Source organism: Podarcis pityusensis (assembly GCF_964106645.2).
Source record: "Podarcis pityusensis genome assembly, chromosome: 1".
NCBI classification, from domain to species: Eukaryota; Metazoa; Chordata; class Lepidosauria; order Squamata; family Lacertidae; genus Podarcis; species Podarcis pityusensis.
Window position 1 is genome coordinate 129,273,093 of NC_138028.1, and position 15,399 is coordinate 129,288,491.

A 15,399-nucleotide genomic window follows, 5' to 3' on the forward strand; every position below is an offset into this window, starting at 1 on the left:
ATGGCCTGAGTGACCTTCTTACTGATATTCATCCACCTCTCTGCTTTCAGACAAAGGGCGGACTCGGAGCAGGAGAAAGAATTCCATTATAAGCTGCTTGTGGAAGCTGGGGGGCTAGAACGAAGGCAAGCGATTTCACGCCCATGGGTTTATTCGTATTTCCAGCATCCTTTTTTAAATATGGGAGATGAGGATTAAAGAGCGAGAACTTTTTCCAAGAACAACTCGCAGCCACGTAGCTGTGTTGTTCTCGCCTTACTCCAAAATGTCAGCATCCCTTTATTCACTTGTATTTAATTCAATAGAGGCTGTTAATCCACATGATGAGAGCTGTTGCGTTCTGACTTAACCATCTCGCAGATTCCCAGTCAAAAGCTATTGCCAAAGCCCTCTTCCTAAAACAAGCAACGGAGGGGGGAAATGTCTTCATCTGGACCACTGGGCAATTTTGGACATTGGGCATTATTTGTTGGCAAGAAAACCTGGAGAGTCTGGAGAACCCACCGTTGGAGAAGTCAGCTGTCAGTGAAATCGAATGAAAGTTGCACTCCGTGTTCTAAAACACGAACAGCAGATTGGTGAGCCATAGGCAACATCAAGAAAACAAAGATCATGGCCACTGGTCCCATCACCTCCTGGCAAATAGAAGGGAAAGAAATGGAGGCAGTGAGAGATTTTACTTTCTTGGGCTACATGATCACTGCAGATGGTGACAGCAGCCACAAAATTAAAAGACGTCTGCTTCTTGGGAGAAAAGCAGTAACAAACCTAGACAGCATCTTAAAAAGCAGAGACATCACCTTGCCAACAAAGGTCCGTATAGTTAAAGCTATGGTTTTCCCAGTAGTGATGTATGGAAGTGAGAGCTGGACCATAAAGAAGGCTGATCACTGAAGAATTGATGCTTTTGAATTCTGGTGCTGGAGGAGACTCTTGAGAGTCCCATGGACTGCAAGAAAATCAAACCCATCCATTCTGAAGGAAATCAGCCCTGAGTGCTCACTGGAAGGACAGATCCTGAAGCTGATCCTGACTCCCTGGAAAAGACACTGGTGTTCAGATTGAGGGCACAAGGAGAAGGGGACGGCAGAGGACGAGATGGTTGAACAGTGTTCTCGAAGATACCAGCATGACTTTGACCAAACTGCGGGAGGCAGTGGAAGACAGGAGTGCCTGGCGTGCTCTGGTCCATGGGGTCACGAAGAGTCAGACACAGATAAACAGCAGCAACAGCAGCAGGCAACATGTGGACTGCAAGTTAGTTTTGTCTGGACAACCCCCCCTCCCCAATTCACTAGTTTTGCGCTTTCTCGAGGCCAGGGACGAGGAACCTGTGATCTTCCAGATGTTGAGACCGTGGCTTCATTCATCCCTGACCACTGGCTGTGCTGGTTGGTATGGGAGGGAGTTGGGAGTCCAACAACGTTCAATTCAGAGTGGCCTTGCCATACGACGAAGGTTGCGATTCAAGTGGTGTCACACAAATGTCACCCTTAGCTCTTATGGAAAGCTTGGGCAGCCTGGGGCACTCCAGTTTTTGTTTTATCTATCATTGCTAGCGTATGCTTCAGAATGGGGTACAGCTATAAAAACAGATCGATTCCCAGTTCACAAAGAAGTAAAACACCCAAGTGGGATTCATCTATCCAGGCTGATTAAAGGAGTTTCCTACAAATGTCTGAGGAACAGAGATAAGTTTTAATCTGGCAGTGTTGACACCAACCATGCTTCTGAGAAGACAGGCCTACAAATGGGACACCATTGCAGAGAAGATCCTTTCCCATGTCAACTCATGTGATTTGTAATCCAGCACATAGTTGTCAAGTGTCCCTTATTTGAAGGGACAGTCCCTTATTCCAGCACCATGTCCCGCTGCTGTCCCTTATTGATGGATGTCCCTTAAATGATGTCCCTTAAATTTCAAAGGAAGCAGCTCCTCTCCCTCCCTCCCTGCCGGCCAGGGAGGAGGGAGGCTCCAACTGTGTTGCTTGGCTGTGTTGCTCACCCAAGAAGTCTAAGAACGACTGGGGGGTGGAGCTTGCATGCCTTGTGTGTGGCTAGTTAATGCAAGCTGCAAGCTGGCTGGACGCCATTTTGTTGCACGTGCTGCTGCCAACTTTGCAGTGCAAAGCCAGGCCGGGGAGCCATCTTAAGTTGAGGCTGCATAGGCCTTGTGGTGCATGTGATTCAGATTCTATTCAGTTGAACCTCTGGTTACAAAGTTGGTTGGACAGTGTTCTCGAAGCTACCAGCATGAGTTTGACCAGACTGCAGGAGGACAGGAAGACTGGAGTGCCTGGAACAGGTGAGGCTGCAGGTCCCTTATTTTGGCTGCTGGTCCCTTATTTTCAAATTTGTAAGTTGACAGCTATGATCCAGCATCACCTAGCAGGGCTCTGTGAGCCACCAGCTTATAGAAACTGGAAATGGAACAGGATGCAAAATCCTAGATCGCTCATTTCTACAGAACATGGGGGTGACTGATACCTATGAGCTAGTTGGGTTATTCATTCGAGTGGCCCAGGAAGAGGAGGAAAACAGCAGGTGCCAGGCTAAAAACACATTTCCATTCACGTTTCACTCAGCTTGTTTATTACTGTAGTCATGGATAACACTTAAACCCCATATGCCAATTTTTGAAAACAAATTTTAATTTTTAAAAAAAGTTCAGCATGTGTACAAAAAGGCATCAGAAGTGGGACATGGGAACTACAAGCATTGGAGAAGATCCATTAACACTTTACAATTAAGTGCCAGCTTAAAAATAAAATTAAACTCACAATCAAATGGTGTATTAAAAACATGCTTAAGAACATTGCAGTCTCAATTTCTGTCCTTTCCCCAATCCCCTTGCAAGAGGGAAAAACAAAAGAGGTAGAGCAATGTGTTCCTAATCCTGCCATCATCATACCATAAACCTGAGCTAAAGGGCCCCTTCTAGCATGACAGGTTTTCTATGACACTGTTCCGCGATTTACTAAAATAGGTACGGAAGTCAAAAAGTGTTCAGTGGGATAACCAATCGGGGAATACAGTTTTCCAACCCTCAATTAAGAATACTACTTCACAGAACAAACTCCACAAAAACCGATGAATAGCTTTTATTTTGGAAAGGTGCTCTAACCATTCACCATTTGGTTTGGGACAGCGTTGGCTTGAAATGTATTTTCAGGAATCCCTATACCCTAAGAACGCTTACGTGTGCTCCCTGGAAATCCGTTAGGCTTACTTCTACATAATACAAGAGATAAGGTTTGGCGCAAGGGCTTTGATGCTGATCCTACGAAGTCACACGACAAAACTTTGCAGTTCACAGGATGAAATTCTTGATCATGTCTTGCAAGTAGCTCTGGCCCATCTCACACTAGTATTATGCAAGCAGCAAGCAGAGCTCATGCATGGTTTTCGTTGCCACAGAGCACAGCATTTGATGAACCTAAAGATTACCTAGGATTTCCAATGCAACACAAGGCGCTCACTTTAGAAAGAGTTACGCATGCTTAAACTGCATTAAAATCAATGGAGCAAGTTAGTTGCGGCTAATTTGAGCTCCATCAATTTTAAGTGAGCGTTTTCTGTGACTATTCAAAACATACACCTTAGTGTGCCCCTTTTACACCTTTAAAAAAGGTCATGAAGTGTTCACGGCAGGGGGCTCACAAAATACTTGGGCACCCCTCCCCCAATTCTTGCAACCTTTTTCAACATTACGCTAACATTAGTTTTCAGAACCGAGGAGGCATTTACCAAAGACATCTATTAGTTGAAGACAGACTGCTACTTAAAATTTGAGAGCAAGCGGCAAAGAGCGTGCTAGTTCGCAAGGTGGAATAACAAAATCAGTTGTTGCCACACTGTCATATCCTCAGGCACTGGTCAATGGCTGAAAGCCAGTGTTCCTTAAATATTCTTCACTGCTTCTGCCAAACAGTATCTCAAAAAATGCAGATGCTTATAAATTTGTTTCCTCTCATTTATTTAAAGGGAAGCCAGTACAGTCTATGTGTGCATTCAAAAACCACATCTCAGGCCAAAAGGTACCACAAAAGAATGAAATTCTTAGCAACTCTCAGTACATGAAAGTACTAAAAATCAGAATGTTCCTGGGCTCTTCTGCCGATGAAAAATCAGTAGGATTTCCCAAGTTCTCTTCGGTGATTTCATGTATCTCATACCCAAGAAAAAGACTACATTTCCCCATCAACATCTGGATGCTGTTCTGTCCTGGGCCACCAGAAAAAGATACAGAACAAAGTTTGAGGACATAATCTGAGGACATAATCCTTCCACCGCTAAGCTCTCAGAAAAGCGTCAGCTCCTTTGGAACTTAAAATCCACAAGTAAAAGCCGCACGTTAAAAAAAAACCTTGGGGCCAATACGGAAATTTTAGGAAACCCTTGTGCCCAATCTGGCAGATCTGTCAGCGTGCTTGAAATACATGGGCCCTGTGAACACACAAATGCGCATGTGGGTGGCGGGTGTTTTTCTAAAGAGGAAACGGGGGAAACAGGGAGGTACAACCGCAGCGGGAGCACAAGAATTCAGTACAATGAAAACAAATGATAGCGTATAATGAGCACAAGTATTTATAACAGACATTTGTAAATAAGACCCCAGATACGGGCGTACGGTGCCGGTTTCGATTCAGTGTTATATACCACATTACAAAAGAACTATTATTTAAAAATAAGAAAAGAATAAAAGGGGAAGGAGGGGTGGGGAGCAAACAATCTAAATTGTTGAATGGCCTCCTGTCTGTTCCTGATAAACTTCAATCACATCTTCTTCTTCCATCCCAAGCTGTAAAATAGGAAACAATTATTATTATTTTTTAAATAGATATTCTGCATTCAGAACCACTGTTATTTTTCTTGTGGTTGTTAAGACATGACTGTAAACAAGAGAAGTTTGCAAACAAGCAGCCCCTAGTTACGTAAAATTACTGACGATAGTCCGATTCAAAACAGAAAGACTGGTTGAAATCATTGATTTCCCCATTTGTACTCTTGATATTTCCTTTTTTAAAAAAGTTGCACAGTCACTGTTCTATCTAACAATAAAAAATGTGTATTTACAACTACATACTGTTTTATACCACCTAGGAGGGTAGACTTGAGCTGTTACTTCTAACTACACACCCACTACAAGTTGCTCTCATTTCAAAATATAGATTTCCATTTGTCTCTGTACACGTATAAAAACAGTGAGAAAGACAATTATAAAAAACTGGCAGAACTGCCTAGAAGTTTCCAGAAGCAAATGTCAATGCGTTCCGCCCCCTTCCCGAAAATGTGATTCAACTGGTTGTCATTAATATTCCTAATTTGAAAACCAAGCACAATCTGAAAGATCAAGTTCTCAGAGGGCATCAGCTGGAAGCATAAGGATGGCATCTCCTTGTAAAGGGGCTAAATTCTAGTGCCTTACGATGACTGTATCACCCCATTCTGTGCAATGACAATAATGCTCAGATCTTTTACCTATCACACATGCTTTACAGAAGAGAACCTGAATGCATTTGATACCAAGTCGTAAGTCCAAGTTCAGAAACAATGAAATACAAGCCAAGCTTTGCTTTAACACGGCCGAGTTTTAATGTTCAGATCGCCTTTAAACTGTTCTGTTTTGAAAAACAGCAACCTAACTGCAGCTTAATTATTTTAAATTGTACTTCAAAACAGATTTTTTTCCTCTCTTTTTGATCCGCTTGGTGGGGAGGTGCTACATTCACCATCTGCAAATCCTCTGGGGGCTGCAAGCGTGGCCGAAAGTAGACATAGCCACTCCATGCTCTTGCACACAAATCAGATGTGGAGAATAAAGGTAAAGGTAAAGGGACCCCCTTAGGTCCAGTCGTGGCCAACTCTGGGGTTGCGGCGTTCATCTCGCTTTATTGGCCGAGGGAGCCGGCGTACAGCTTCCGGGTCATGTGGCCAGCATGACTAAGCCGCTTCTGGCAAACCAGAGCAGCGCACGGAAACGCCGTTTACCTTCCCGCCGGAGCAGTACCTATTTATCTACTTGCACTGGTGTGCTTTCGAACTACTAGGTTGGCAGGAGCAGGGACCGAACAACGGGAGCTCACCCCGCTGCGGGGATTCGAACCGCCGGCCTTCTGATTGGCAAGTCCTAGGCTCTGTGGTTTAGATCACAGCACCACCCGCGTCCCTTGATGAGGAGAATAACTACTCATCAAATGATCCCTCCAATGACCAGGGAGAGGAGACTTTGCATCTCCATCAGGGCACTAAAGTTGGGCGGAAACCTGGTGCTTTCATTTTTGCCACCACCAAAACTGGTGGAGGTCTTGGGTCCCATAGAAAAATTGTTGGGTTGTGTGTGTGGCTAATTCAGCCCCAAAGCTGGGAGTAAGCTACCCCTGCTTTAACCTTCCAAACGGTCTGAGCCGCGCATTTGGCAGTGTGCACTATGAAAAACGTACCTCTTTTGGAGTATGATTATCAGTAATTCTCTGACCCTCAAAGAGGAACCTGAGTGAATTCATAGGAACTCCCTGAAAAGGGAAAAGAGGGAGAAATTACTTTATTTCAACTTGTAAGACACGCACAAAAAGAACCGAAAAATGTAGATGTTGCTTCTTCTTTTTCCCTCTCTTCGGTCTAACGGAAGAATTAAAGCACCAACAAATTCTCTCCATGAGCTGAAAAGCATGGAATATGTAAGTTAAGGAACCCAACCTTAGCTTCTGCACCATATATAGGGCAAATATGTTTTGTAGTCACACACACTGGCTTGCTTATAACCTAATCTCCATGTACCTGCCCTTCTGCTTGGTCATTCAGATCGAATCTTCTTCTGCAGATCATCAGTGAGTTATATCCTTACAGTGGTACCTCGGGTTAAGTACTTAATTCGTTCCAGAGGTCCGTTCTTAACCTGAAACTGTTCTTAACCTAAAGCACCACTTTAGCTAATGGGGCCTCCTGCTGCCACCGCGCCACCAGAGCACGATTTCTGTTCTTATCCTGAAGCAAAGTTCTTAACCTGGAGCACTATTTCTGGGTTAGCGGAGTCTGTAACCTGAAGTGTATGTAACCTGAAGCATATGTAACCCGAGGTACCACTGTATTTTAATCCTGTTGTTGCTTTCGTTGTTTCAATTGTTTATCGTCCACCACCCAGAAAGCATTTTGCTTTCTTACTGTGTTTATAGCTCACCTTTCTTCCATCATGGAACCCAAGGCAGCCCCACGGAGGACCTTAAGGTCCATAAATAGCAACACCCTAGAGGTCCCGGGCCCTAAGGAAGTTAGATTAGCCTCAACCAGAGCCAGGGCCTTTTCAACACTGGCTCCGGCCTGGTGGAATGCTCTGTCTCATGAGACCAGGGCCCTGCAGGATCTGATTTCTTTCCGCAGGGCCTGTAAGAAAGAGTTGTTCTGCCTGGCCTTTGGCTTGGAACCAATTTGATTCCCTCCCTCTCTTTCTTTTTTCCTTTCTCCTCCTGTGATGAGGCTGCATTTTAATGTTTTAATGTTGTATTTTAATCTTGTTTTTTAAGTCGTATTTCAATCAACTTGTTGTTGTTTTTTTAATATATTTTATTAAGGATTTTCTTGTTTTACAGAAGTGTAGTGCCTCGTATTTTTTTTTTTCATGTGACATTTTTACAAATCCGTTTCATTTATTGAGGCATTAGGGGGAGAAGAAAAAAAAGAAAAAAGAAAGGGGGGGTGGAGAGAGGGAAGATGGATAGGGGTGGGGTCGGGTGGCGGTGTTTCTATTATGTTTAATAGATGTAGAGTTTGGTGTCAGCGTTGCTTGTGTTGTTCACTTGTGCTCCTTTGGTGGTGAGAGAGGTTGGGGTTGGCCTAGGGTGTGATTGTTTGCTTGTGATTGGCTGTGGTGATCTTTGTTTTCGTGTGTGAGTGAGGTGGGTGGGTGTTTTGGATCAGGTTAGCCATATTGATTTGTATGCTGTTGGTGGATTATTGTCATTGTCCTGTTGGGCTGTGTATGTGATAAAGGGGAGCCATACCGGGGTGAAGGCGTCTTCTTCTGTTTGTCCCCGTGTCAGTTTCAGTTTATTAGTTAATTTTTCTAGTAGGGCTGTTTCCCATACTTCAATCAACTTGTTTTTATATTGGTTGTTAGCCGCCCTGAGCCCGGTCTTGGCTGGGGAGGGCGGGGTATAAATAAATAATAATTATTATTACAATGCAAAAATCCTGCCCACAGCCATCCCTGGGTGGGATCAAACCCCCGTCCTTCTGGTTAACAGCCAAAGGCCCATTGCACCACAGAGACCCTAAAAGCTAACACAGGTGTCATCACCACAAAATTACACGTTAACACAACACAATATTCCTCTTCATTTTCTCAATTCCACTTTCACAGGAAGAGAAGTGTATTTTAAGAAGGAAAATAAAGAGCTCCCAAATTTCACAAACCTGTCTCTGACAGTACGATTCTTTAAGTTTTTTTAGATGCGTTGTCATTTTCACCTTGAAGTGTATTTCGCTGCTGTCCTGCAAACAGAATACAAAATCTATTAGCTTTCCCACATCTTATTAAAAAGGCAATTGGTTTCTCCAACAGTTTATAATGGAAGATAATGCTCAAAAGTTCATCTTACATTTGTTTGACTGCTTGTTCCTTCAATATGTATATTACCAGTAGCTAATGAATGTTTCCTGCTTGGCAGGGGGTTGGACTCGATGGCCCTTGTGGTCTCTTCCAACTCTATGATTCTATGATTCTATGAATGATCTGAAGTTTCGTTTTGTTCTGTTTTAAAATAGATGGGGTTACAGTGGTGCCTCGCAAGACGAAATTAATCCGTTCCACGAGTCTCTTCGTCTTGCGGTTTTTTCGTCTTGCGAAGCACGGCTATTAGCGGCTTAGCGGCTATTAGCGGCTTAAGGTGAGGTGAGTGGGGCTGAGAGACTTCAGAGAAGTGTGACTGGCCCAAGGTCACCCAGCAGCTGCATGTGGAGGAGCGGAGACGCAAACCCAGTTCCCATCGCTCTTAACCACTACACCACAGTCCACCTAGTGTTTAAACTTATACCAGTGGAACAATGAAATGTGCACATTAAATAGACTATTTAAGAGCTCACCTGCCCGATGACTTTGAGTTTAATGTATTCTCCCTCTTTCTTATCTCCCAAGTCCTCTGCTGAAGGTTTGGCTTCCTGCAGAGGAAAAGGAAACAAAAAAAAAACCCGAAGTGATAAACTACAATACAAACTATTTCCACTTGTCAATTCTATGATAGCTTTTTGCAAGTTTACGATGAATTAGCGCCACAATAGGAACCTATACCTATTGAATTAATCAGACAGGATACTGCAATGACTCTACGGATCTAGGGCACACAGTCAACTTATGTGGGGCAATAAAAAAGCTCAGCCATGTCCCATGTGAAATTAGCGCACAACCTAGTACATAGCCAGTATTTTCCTATAATAACACGTTGCAGGCAAAGCAATGGTGGTCAGGCTTGCCTTTCAGAGAAACCTGCTCGCAAAGAACTGATCTTCTCACTGAGTAACCCTGCTTCGCTATAAGCTTTCACACTTTGAAAATCACTATAATATATTGGGACTGGTGTGGAAAGTTTTCAAGTCCACGCACAAGCAAAAAGCACCAACAGCTCTGCTTTATAATGAGCTACAGAGCACGATGATGGGAGCAATTGCCTTCTTCTTAGTGTTTTTATTCTTGATCTGGAAAAACAAGAATTTAGAATTTCAGGAGAGCTAGTCTCCCCCAAATAATTATTTTGAGTTCTCCAAGGTGGCAACTTGGGGGGTTGGTACGCCTTTTCTGGGTAGCTCCCCATCTCTGGAATGATCTCCCCAGGGAAACTCCCTCCCGGCAAAGACTATTTCCCCAAGCCTTTTTTAAAGCAATTGAATCTATGTAGTTTCATTCTCTTCCAGTCTTAGTACTTTCACCTCTGTTGCTTTAATTACATTACTGTTTTAACTGGAGTGGGGAGCCACCCCAAGAGCACTTTCCTGGAGGGTAAGCTATCATTTTTTTAAATAAGCAAAGCAAGTTCTCTTGCAAGGCTCACATCTTTTAAAAGGCTTTGCAAGTACGGAAAAGATCTGCAGAAAGGACAGCACTTCACACCTTAGTACTTCTTGCTGAGCAAGAATCTTGCTTAAACCTTCAATTTATCTTTTTCATAGCTTGAAGGCGGGGGAATGTGTTAACTGCCTGATTAGTTCACCCCACAACAGACCGTTTGCCAACCAGAAGCGTATAAAGTGGATGCTCAGGTTGTGAACGTGATCCGTGTGGGATGCATGTTCACAACCCGCAGCGTTCGCAACCCGCATCTGCTCATGCGTGGGTTTCGATTTGGTGCTTCTGTGCATGCGCAAAGCACAATTTAGCGCTTCTGCACATGCGCAACTGCCAAAACCTGGAAGTAACCCATTCCGGTACTTCCGGGTTTTGGCAGTCCGCAACCCGAAAAAACGCAACCTGAAGCGGCTGTAACCCGAGGTATGACTGTACTAAAAGAAATTGGCAGTAACAGTGAATATACTTCTTCCACAGCAGAGCATGACCATAGTTTGTATTGCTGATGAACAGAAACATTTATAAGGTAATGCTTCTAGCCTCTGAGAACCTGAAAATGTGAAGTGCCGTATTTTTCGCTCTATAAGACGCATCAGACCACAAGACGCACCTAGTTTTTGGAGGAGGAAAACAAGAAAAAAAATATTCTGACTCTCAGAAGCCAGAACAGCAAGAGGGATCGCTGCGCAGTGAAAGCAGCAATCCCTCTTGCTGTTCTGGCTTCTGGGATAGCTGTGCAGCCTGCATTCGCTCCATAAGACGCACACACATTTCCCCTTACTTTTTAGGAGGGAAAAAGTGAGTCTTATAGAGCAAAAAATATGGTAAATGCAAGACCAGAGGAATTGGGAGCAATAAAGAGGGCCTGTTTAAAAGGATAAGAAATCAGCTAACTACTGTTGCCAAACATGTAAATGGAGAAGGTAGAGTTTTGAACAACTGGAAATGAATTAAAATACAATTGTGATTTAACACCTGCATACCTGAGCCCAGATATAAACCCTTAGCTCACCATAACATACATCTATGAGAAAGGACTTGATACTGAAGACAAACACAAATAGGTACTTGCAGATTTATGTGTTTTGAGCCACAGCTCACGGCAAATCTGTTTATGCTACTGCTACAAAGAACACTAATGTAGCACTGCTGCTGATTCTTTCCCTATTGTTTCCATTTCATTAACATCATATTCATAACCGAAGTTAATGCAGTGTTTAAGTTCTTGAAAGGGTGTTCTGTTTAACACTACAGTTCATTAACGACATTAAGTAAAACAGCCACAGTAGTAAAACAAAGTTAATTATAACCTATAAATGTAATATCAATAGACGGAGGAGCTACCAGTAGTTTTTCAGAGGGTTGTTGTTTTTTTGTTGTGTTTTTTTTTTGCAATTTAGAATAGAAATTGATGAACGGTTGAAGCACAGCATTATGGAAAGTAAACAAAGGGTAAGTATGGAATGAGGGAAATAATTATTAATGTTTGGAGTGAAAGGAGAGATACTGTATTTGGGGAAACTAGTGCCACTAAAGCAAAGTCTTATAGCATCTTCAAGACTAACAAATTCATGATGGATTAAGTTTTCACACCAAGTATTTATGCGCCATAACAGGAAAAGCTCCAAAAAGATATATTCATGTTTTAAAAAATGACTATGTTTGGATGCAACACCTAAGTTTAGCTTCGGGCTTCTATGCTTCCCTCCAGCGTGACCCCAGGGAAGTAGAAAGTGTTATGTCTGAACCCAGGAAAAACGGCGGTTAGCCTTCAACTTCAAACTGTAGTTTATGTTGCTGGCTTGCTCCAAAAGGCTTTAGATTACATTAACCACAATTTAGGGTTTTGACGTAACCTTTTAAATTAACTACAGTTTAGTATTAATTTAAAAGGACGCAACCAGTCTCCTCCTGACAGTTATGCTGGTAGTGGAACACTCATACCCTTAACCCCAGTTTACATTCAAATTGGGCCAATAGGATAAATATTCTGTACTAGCTGAAAAATAGCTAGCTGAACCATTTTTTTTTTTTTTTTAATTAACAGCTGCAACCAAACCATTTCACAATTCTTATTCGATCACGGCATCAAATAGATTTTCTCCCATACACACACAAACCCCCAAACATACACCCAACACTGCAGCCAAACATTCACCATGGCAAGAAATGATCTCCTACTCAAGGACATTTCACACAAAGCAAAACAGGGGACCTCATTTTTGCAAGGTCTTTCCAGGGAAGGCACACATACAAAATATGGACGCCAGAGGCTAGGATCTAAACCAGGCATAGGCAAACTCGGCCCTCCAGATGTTTTGGGACGACAACTCCCATCATCCCTAGCTAACAGAACCAGTGGTCAGGGATGATGGGGACTGTAGTCCCCAAACATCTGGAGGGCCGAGTTTGCCTATGCCTGATCTAAACCAATGGCTTAAAGTGACAAGAAAACAGATTCTGACTCAAAACATCAGGAAGAACTCTCTTGACAGTTAACAGCTGTTGGCCAGTGGACTCCCACTAGAGGCAGAATCGTGCAATTGGAAGGGACCCTGAGGGTCCTCTAGTCCAACCCCCTGCGACGCAGGAACCTTTTGCCCGACGTGGGGCTGGGAACCCACCCACCACCCTGAAAATTCAGGGTCTCATGCTCTAACGCCCCGAGCCGACCCACAGGTTGGCGCACTCGCCTCGCACGGGATCTTTTGAGCAGAGGTTGGGGGGCGGCCTCCGCCTGCCCTGTAGGATCTAGTTGAGATCCCTGCATTGCAGGGGGGGTTGGACTAGATGACCCTGGGGGTCCCTCCCTCCCATCCTAAGTTGACCCAACGTTGCTTTTGTTTCTTGGCTCGCTTTCCCACCCCCCCACCCCCCATTGAAATGCTATGAGGAGGTCCGAAATGAAACAAGGAGAAAACAGGGACCCCGACAAACCCCAGCCCCCTTTTTTTGGGTCAAAAGGCCCCACAGCTCCAACCCTCCCCTCCCCAAATCCCCTCTCTCGCTTTATCCCACGTAGGGACCCCAAAGTGTGTGGGGGGGGTCCGAAATGAATCAAGAAGAGGAGAGGGACCCCGACAAACATCAGCACCCCTTTTTGGGGTCAAAAGGCCCCACGGCCAGACCCACACCTCCAACCCTCCCCAGATCCCCTCTCTCGCTTTATCCCACGCAGGGACCCCAAAGTGTGGGGGGTTCGAAATGAATCAAGAAGAGGAGAGGGACCCCGACAAACATCAGCACCCCTTTTTGGGGTCAAAAGGCCCCACGGCCAGACCCACACCTCCAACCCTCCCCAGATCCCCTCTCTCGCTTTATCCCACGCAGGGACCCCAAAGTGTGGGGGGTCCGAAATGAATCAAGAAGAGGAGAGGGACCCCGACAAACATCAGCACCCCTTTTTGGGGTCAAAAGGCCCCACGGCCAGACCCACACCTCCAACCCTCCCCAGATCCCCTCTCTCGCTTTATCCCACGCAGGGACCCCAAAGTGTGTGGGGGGGTCCGAAATGAATCAAGAAGAGGAGAGGGACCCCGACAAACATCAGCACCCCTTTTTGGGGTCAAAAGGCCCCACGGCCAGACCCACACCTCCAACCCTCCCCAGATCCCCTCTCTCGCTTTATCCCACGCAGGGACCCCAAAGTGTGGGGGGTCCGAAATGAATCAAGAAGAGGAGAGGGACCCCGACAAACATCAGCACCCCTTTTTGGGGTCAAAAGGCCCCACGGCCAGACCCACACCTCCAACCCTCCCCAGATCCCCTCTCTCGCTTTATCCCACGCAGGGACCCCAAAGTGTGGGGTGGGGAGAGAGAAAAGAGAGGAAAACACCGCCCCACCCCACCCCACAACCCGGGGGTCTAAAGCCTTCGAGGGGCGTCTATGGGGCGGGGAGGAGGCGCCTTCTTAGCGAGGAAAGCCGCCTCCGCCTGCCGGCCTTGCGCTTTATGATCCCCGGGGCTTTTCCTTCCCCTTTCCCCGGGGATCCTGGAGAGGCCTCGGCGGGGGAAGGAGGACCGGGAGGAGGAGGGAAGCGGCTACCTGGTCCGACATGGCTCCCCGCCGCAGGCTCAGCTGGGCCGGCCGCCTCCGCCTCCCTCCGCCGCCAAGCAGCAGCCTCCGCTCAGGTTCTTCTTCTTCCTCCTCTTCCTCCTCCTCCTCCTTCCTTCTCTCTCTCTCTCTCTCTCTTTCTCGGAGACACGGAGCGCAGACGGAGAGCACAACCCCCAGGCCGGCGAAGGAGGGAGTTCCTCTGCGCCTGAGCTCACTTCCCGCTCCCTGACGCGGCGGAGGAGGGGAAAAGAAGCTTCTCCTCCTTTCCTTTCGCTTCCCTTTCTTCCCTCCTTCCTCCCTTCCCTCCTTCTTCCCTCTTCTCCTTCGACGGAAGTCTCTAGCGGCACGAACGGCGGCGCCAGAACTTAAGCCGTTGCGGAACCGAAGCGTTCCAAAACCGAGGCGCGCAACGATTTGAGAAAAAGCAGTTATAAAGCTGAACAAGCTCTAGTTATTTTCTCCTTCCCATAGGGAGCCCGCTTAAGGAGCTCTTGGAAACCCCATAAGGGAAGAAGGGCAGGTTTTGTTTACAACGCTAGCAATTTGGGGGAAATTTTATTACCATGTTCCAAAAAAATTTCTCTTTTCAGGAATATCAAATCTGTCTGCACTCCCCCACTCTCTTGGGAGCCCCCCAAAAAATTAAAGGGGGGAAAAACCTGGATGTATGTTTCCGAAATATAAGATAAAAAAACAAATCGAATAAAACCTACACGCAGCAGCAGTGTTTTGTGTTGTGTAGGCTCCTATGATGTACATATTTTGTTACGTGCAAATGGCTTTTAGATACCCATTAGGTCCATAAATTACCACGTAGCATATACAGTGGTACCTCGGGTTAAGTACTTAATTTGTTCCGGAGGTCCATTCTTAACCTGAAACTGTTCTTAACCTGAAGCACCGCTTTAGCTAATGGGGCCTCCTGCTGCCGGAGCACGATTTATGTTCGTATCCTGAAACAAAGTTCTTAACCTGAAGCACTATTTCTGGGTTAGCGGAGTGTGTAACCTGAAGCGTATGTAACCCGAGATACCACTGTACAGTCATACCCCAGGTTGAATGTGCTTCAGGTTGAGCGCTTTCGATTTGCGCATTACTTCCAGGTTTCACTGCTTGTGCATGCGCAGATGCTCAAAATGGCATCATGCGTATGCATGGAAGTGGCAAAACGCGAGACACGCACGCACCATCGCGTCTTATGTTCCATTCAGGATGCGAACGGGGCTCCGGAACGGATCCCGTTCGCATCCCGAGGTACATACCTTGGGTTACAGACGCTTCAGGT

The 15,399-nt window shown here is 45.4% G+C and overlaps 2 protein-coding genes across 2 annotated transcripts in view; one reads left to right on the forward strand and one right to left on the reverse strand.

Annotated features, from left to right (window-relative positions):
• Nucleotides 1-3,294, forward strand: part of KIAA2012 — a 90,678-nt gene extending 87,384 nt beyond the window's left edge. Inside the window, exon 21 of the mRNA XM_081015784.1 lies at nucleotides 51-3,294. Within this exon, the coding sequence (XP_080871910.1) occupies nucleotides 51-198 (148 nt within the window). The 3' untranslated portion in view covers nucleotides 199-3,294. The remainder of the gene's footprint in view (nucleotides 1-50) is intronic.
• On the reverse strand, nucleotides 2,630-14,273 carry SUMO1 (small ubiquitin like modifier 1). The gene is made up of 5 exons (XM_081019752.1): nucleotides 14,103-14,273; nucleotides 9,082-9,156; nucleotides 8,413-8,490; nucleotides 6,444-6,515; nucleotides 2,630-4,801 (listed from the first exon to the last, which is right to left on the reverse strand). The coding sequence occupies exons 1-5, from the start codon at nucleotides 14,112-14,114 to the stop codon at nucleotides 4,733-4,735; spliced, it is 306 nt and encodes a 101-aa protein (XP_080875878.1). The 5' UTR covers nucleotides 14,115-14,273; the 3' UTR covers nucleotides 2,630-4,732.
• Between the last annotated feature and the right edge of the window lie 1,126 nt (nucleotides 14,274-15,399).

Excerpts from the sequence above, each read along its gene's own strand:
- SUMO1 (XM_081019752.1), bottom strand. Across the intron at positions 6,516-8,412 it reads AATCGTACTGTCAGAGACAG|GGAGTTCCTATGAATTCACT; the intron begins GTTTGTGAAATT and ends TTCCCTTTTCAG. Across the intron at positions 4,802-6,443 it reads ATAATCATACTCCAAAAGAG|CTTGGGATGGAAGAAGAAGA; the intron begins GTACGTTTTTCA and ends CCTATTTTACAG.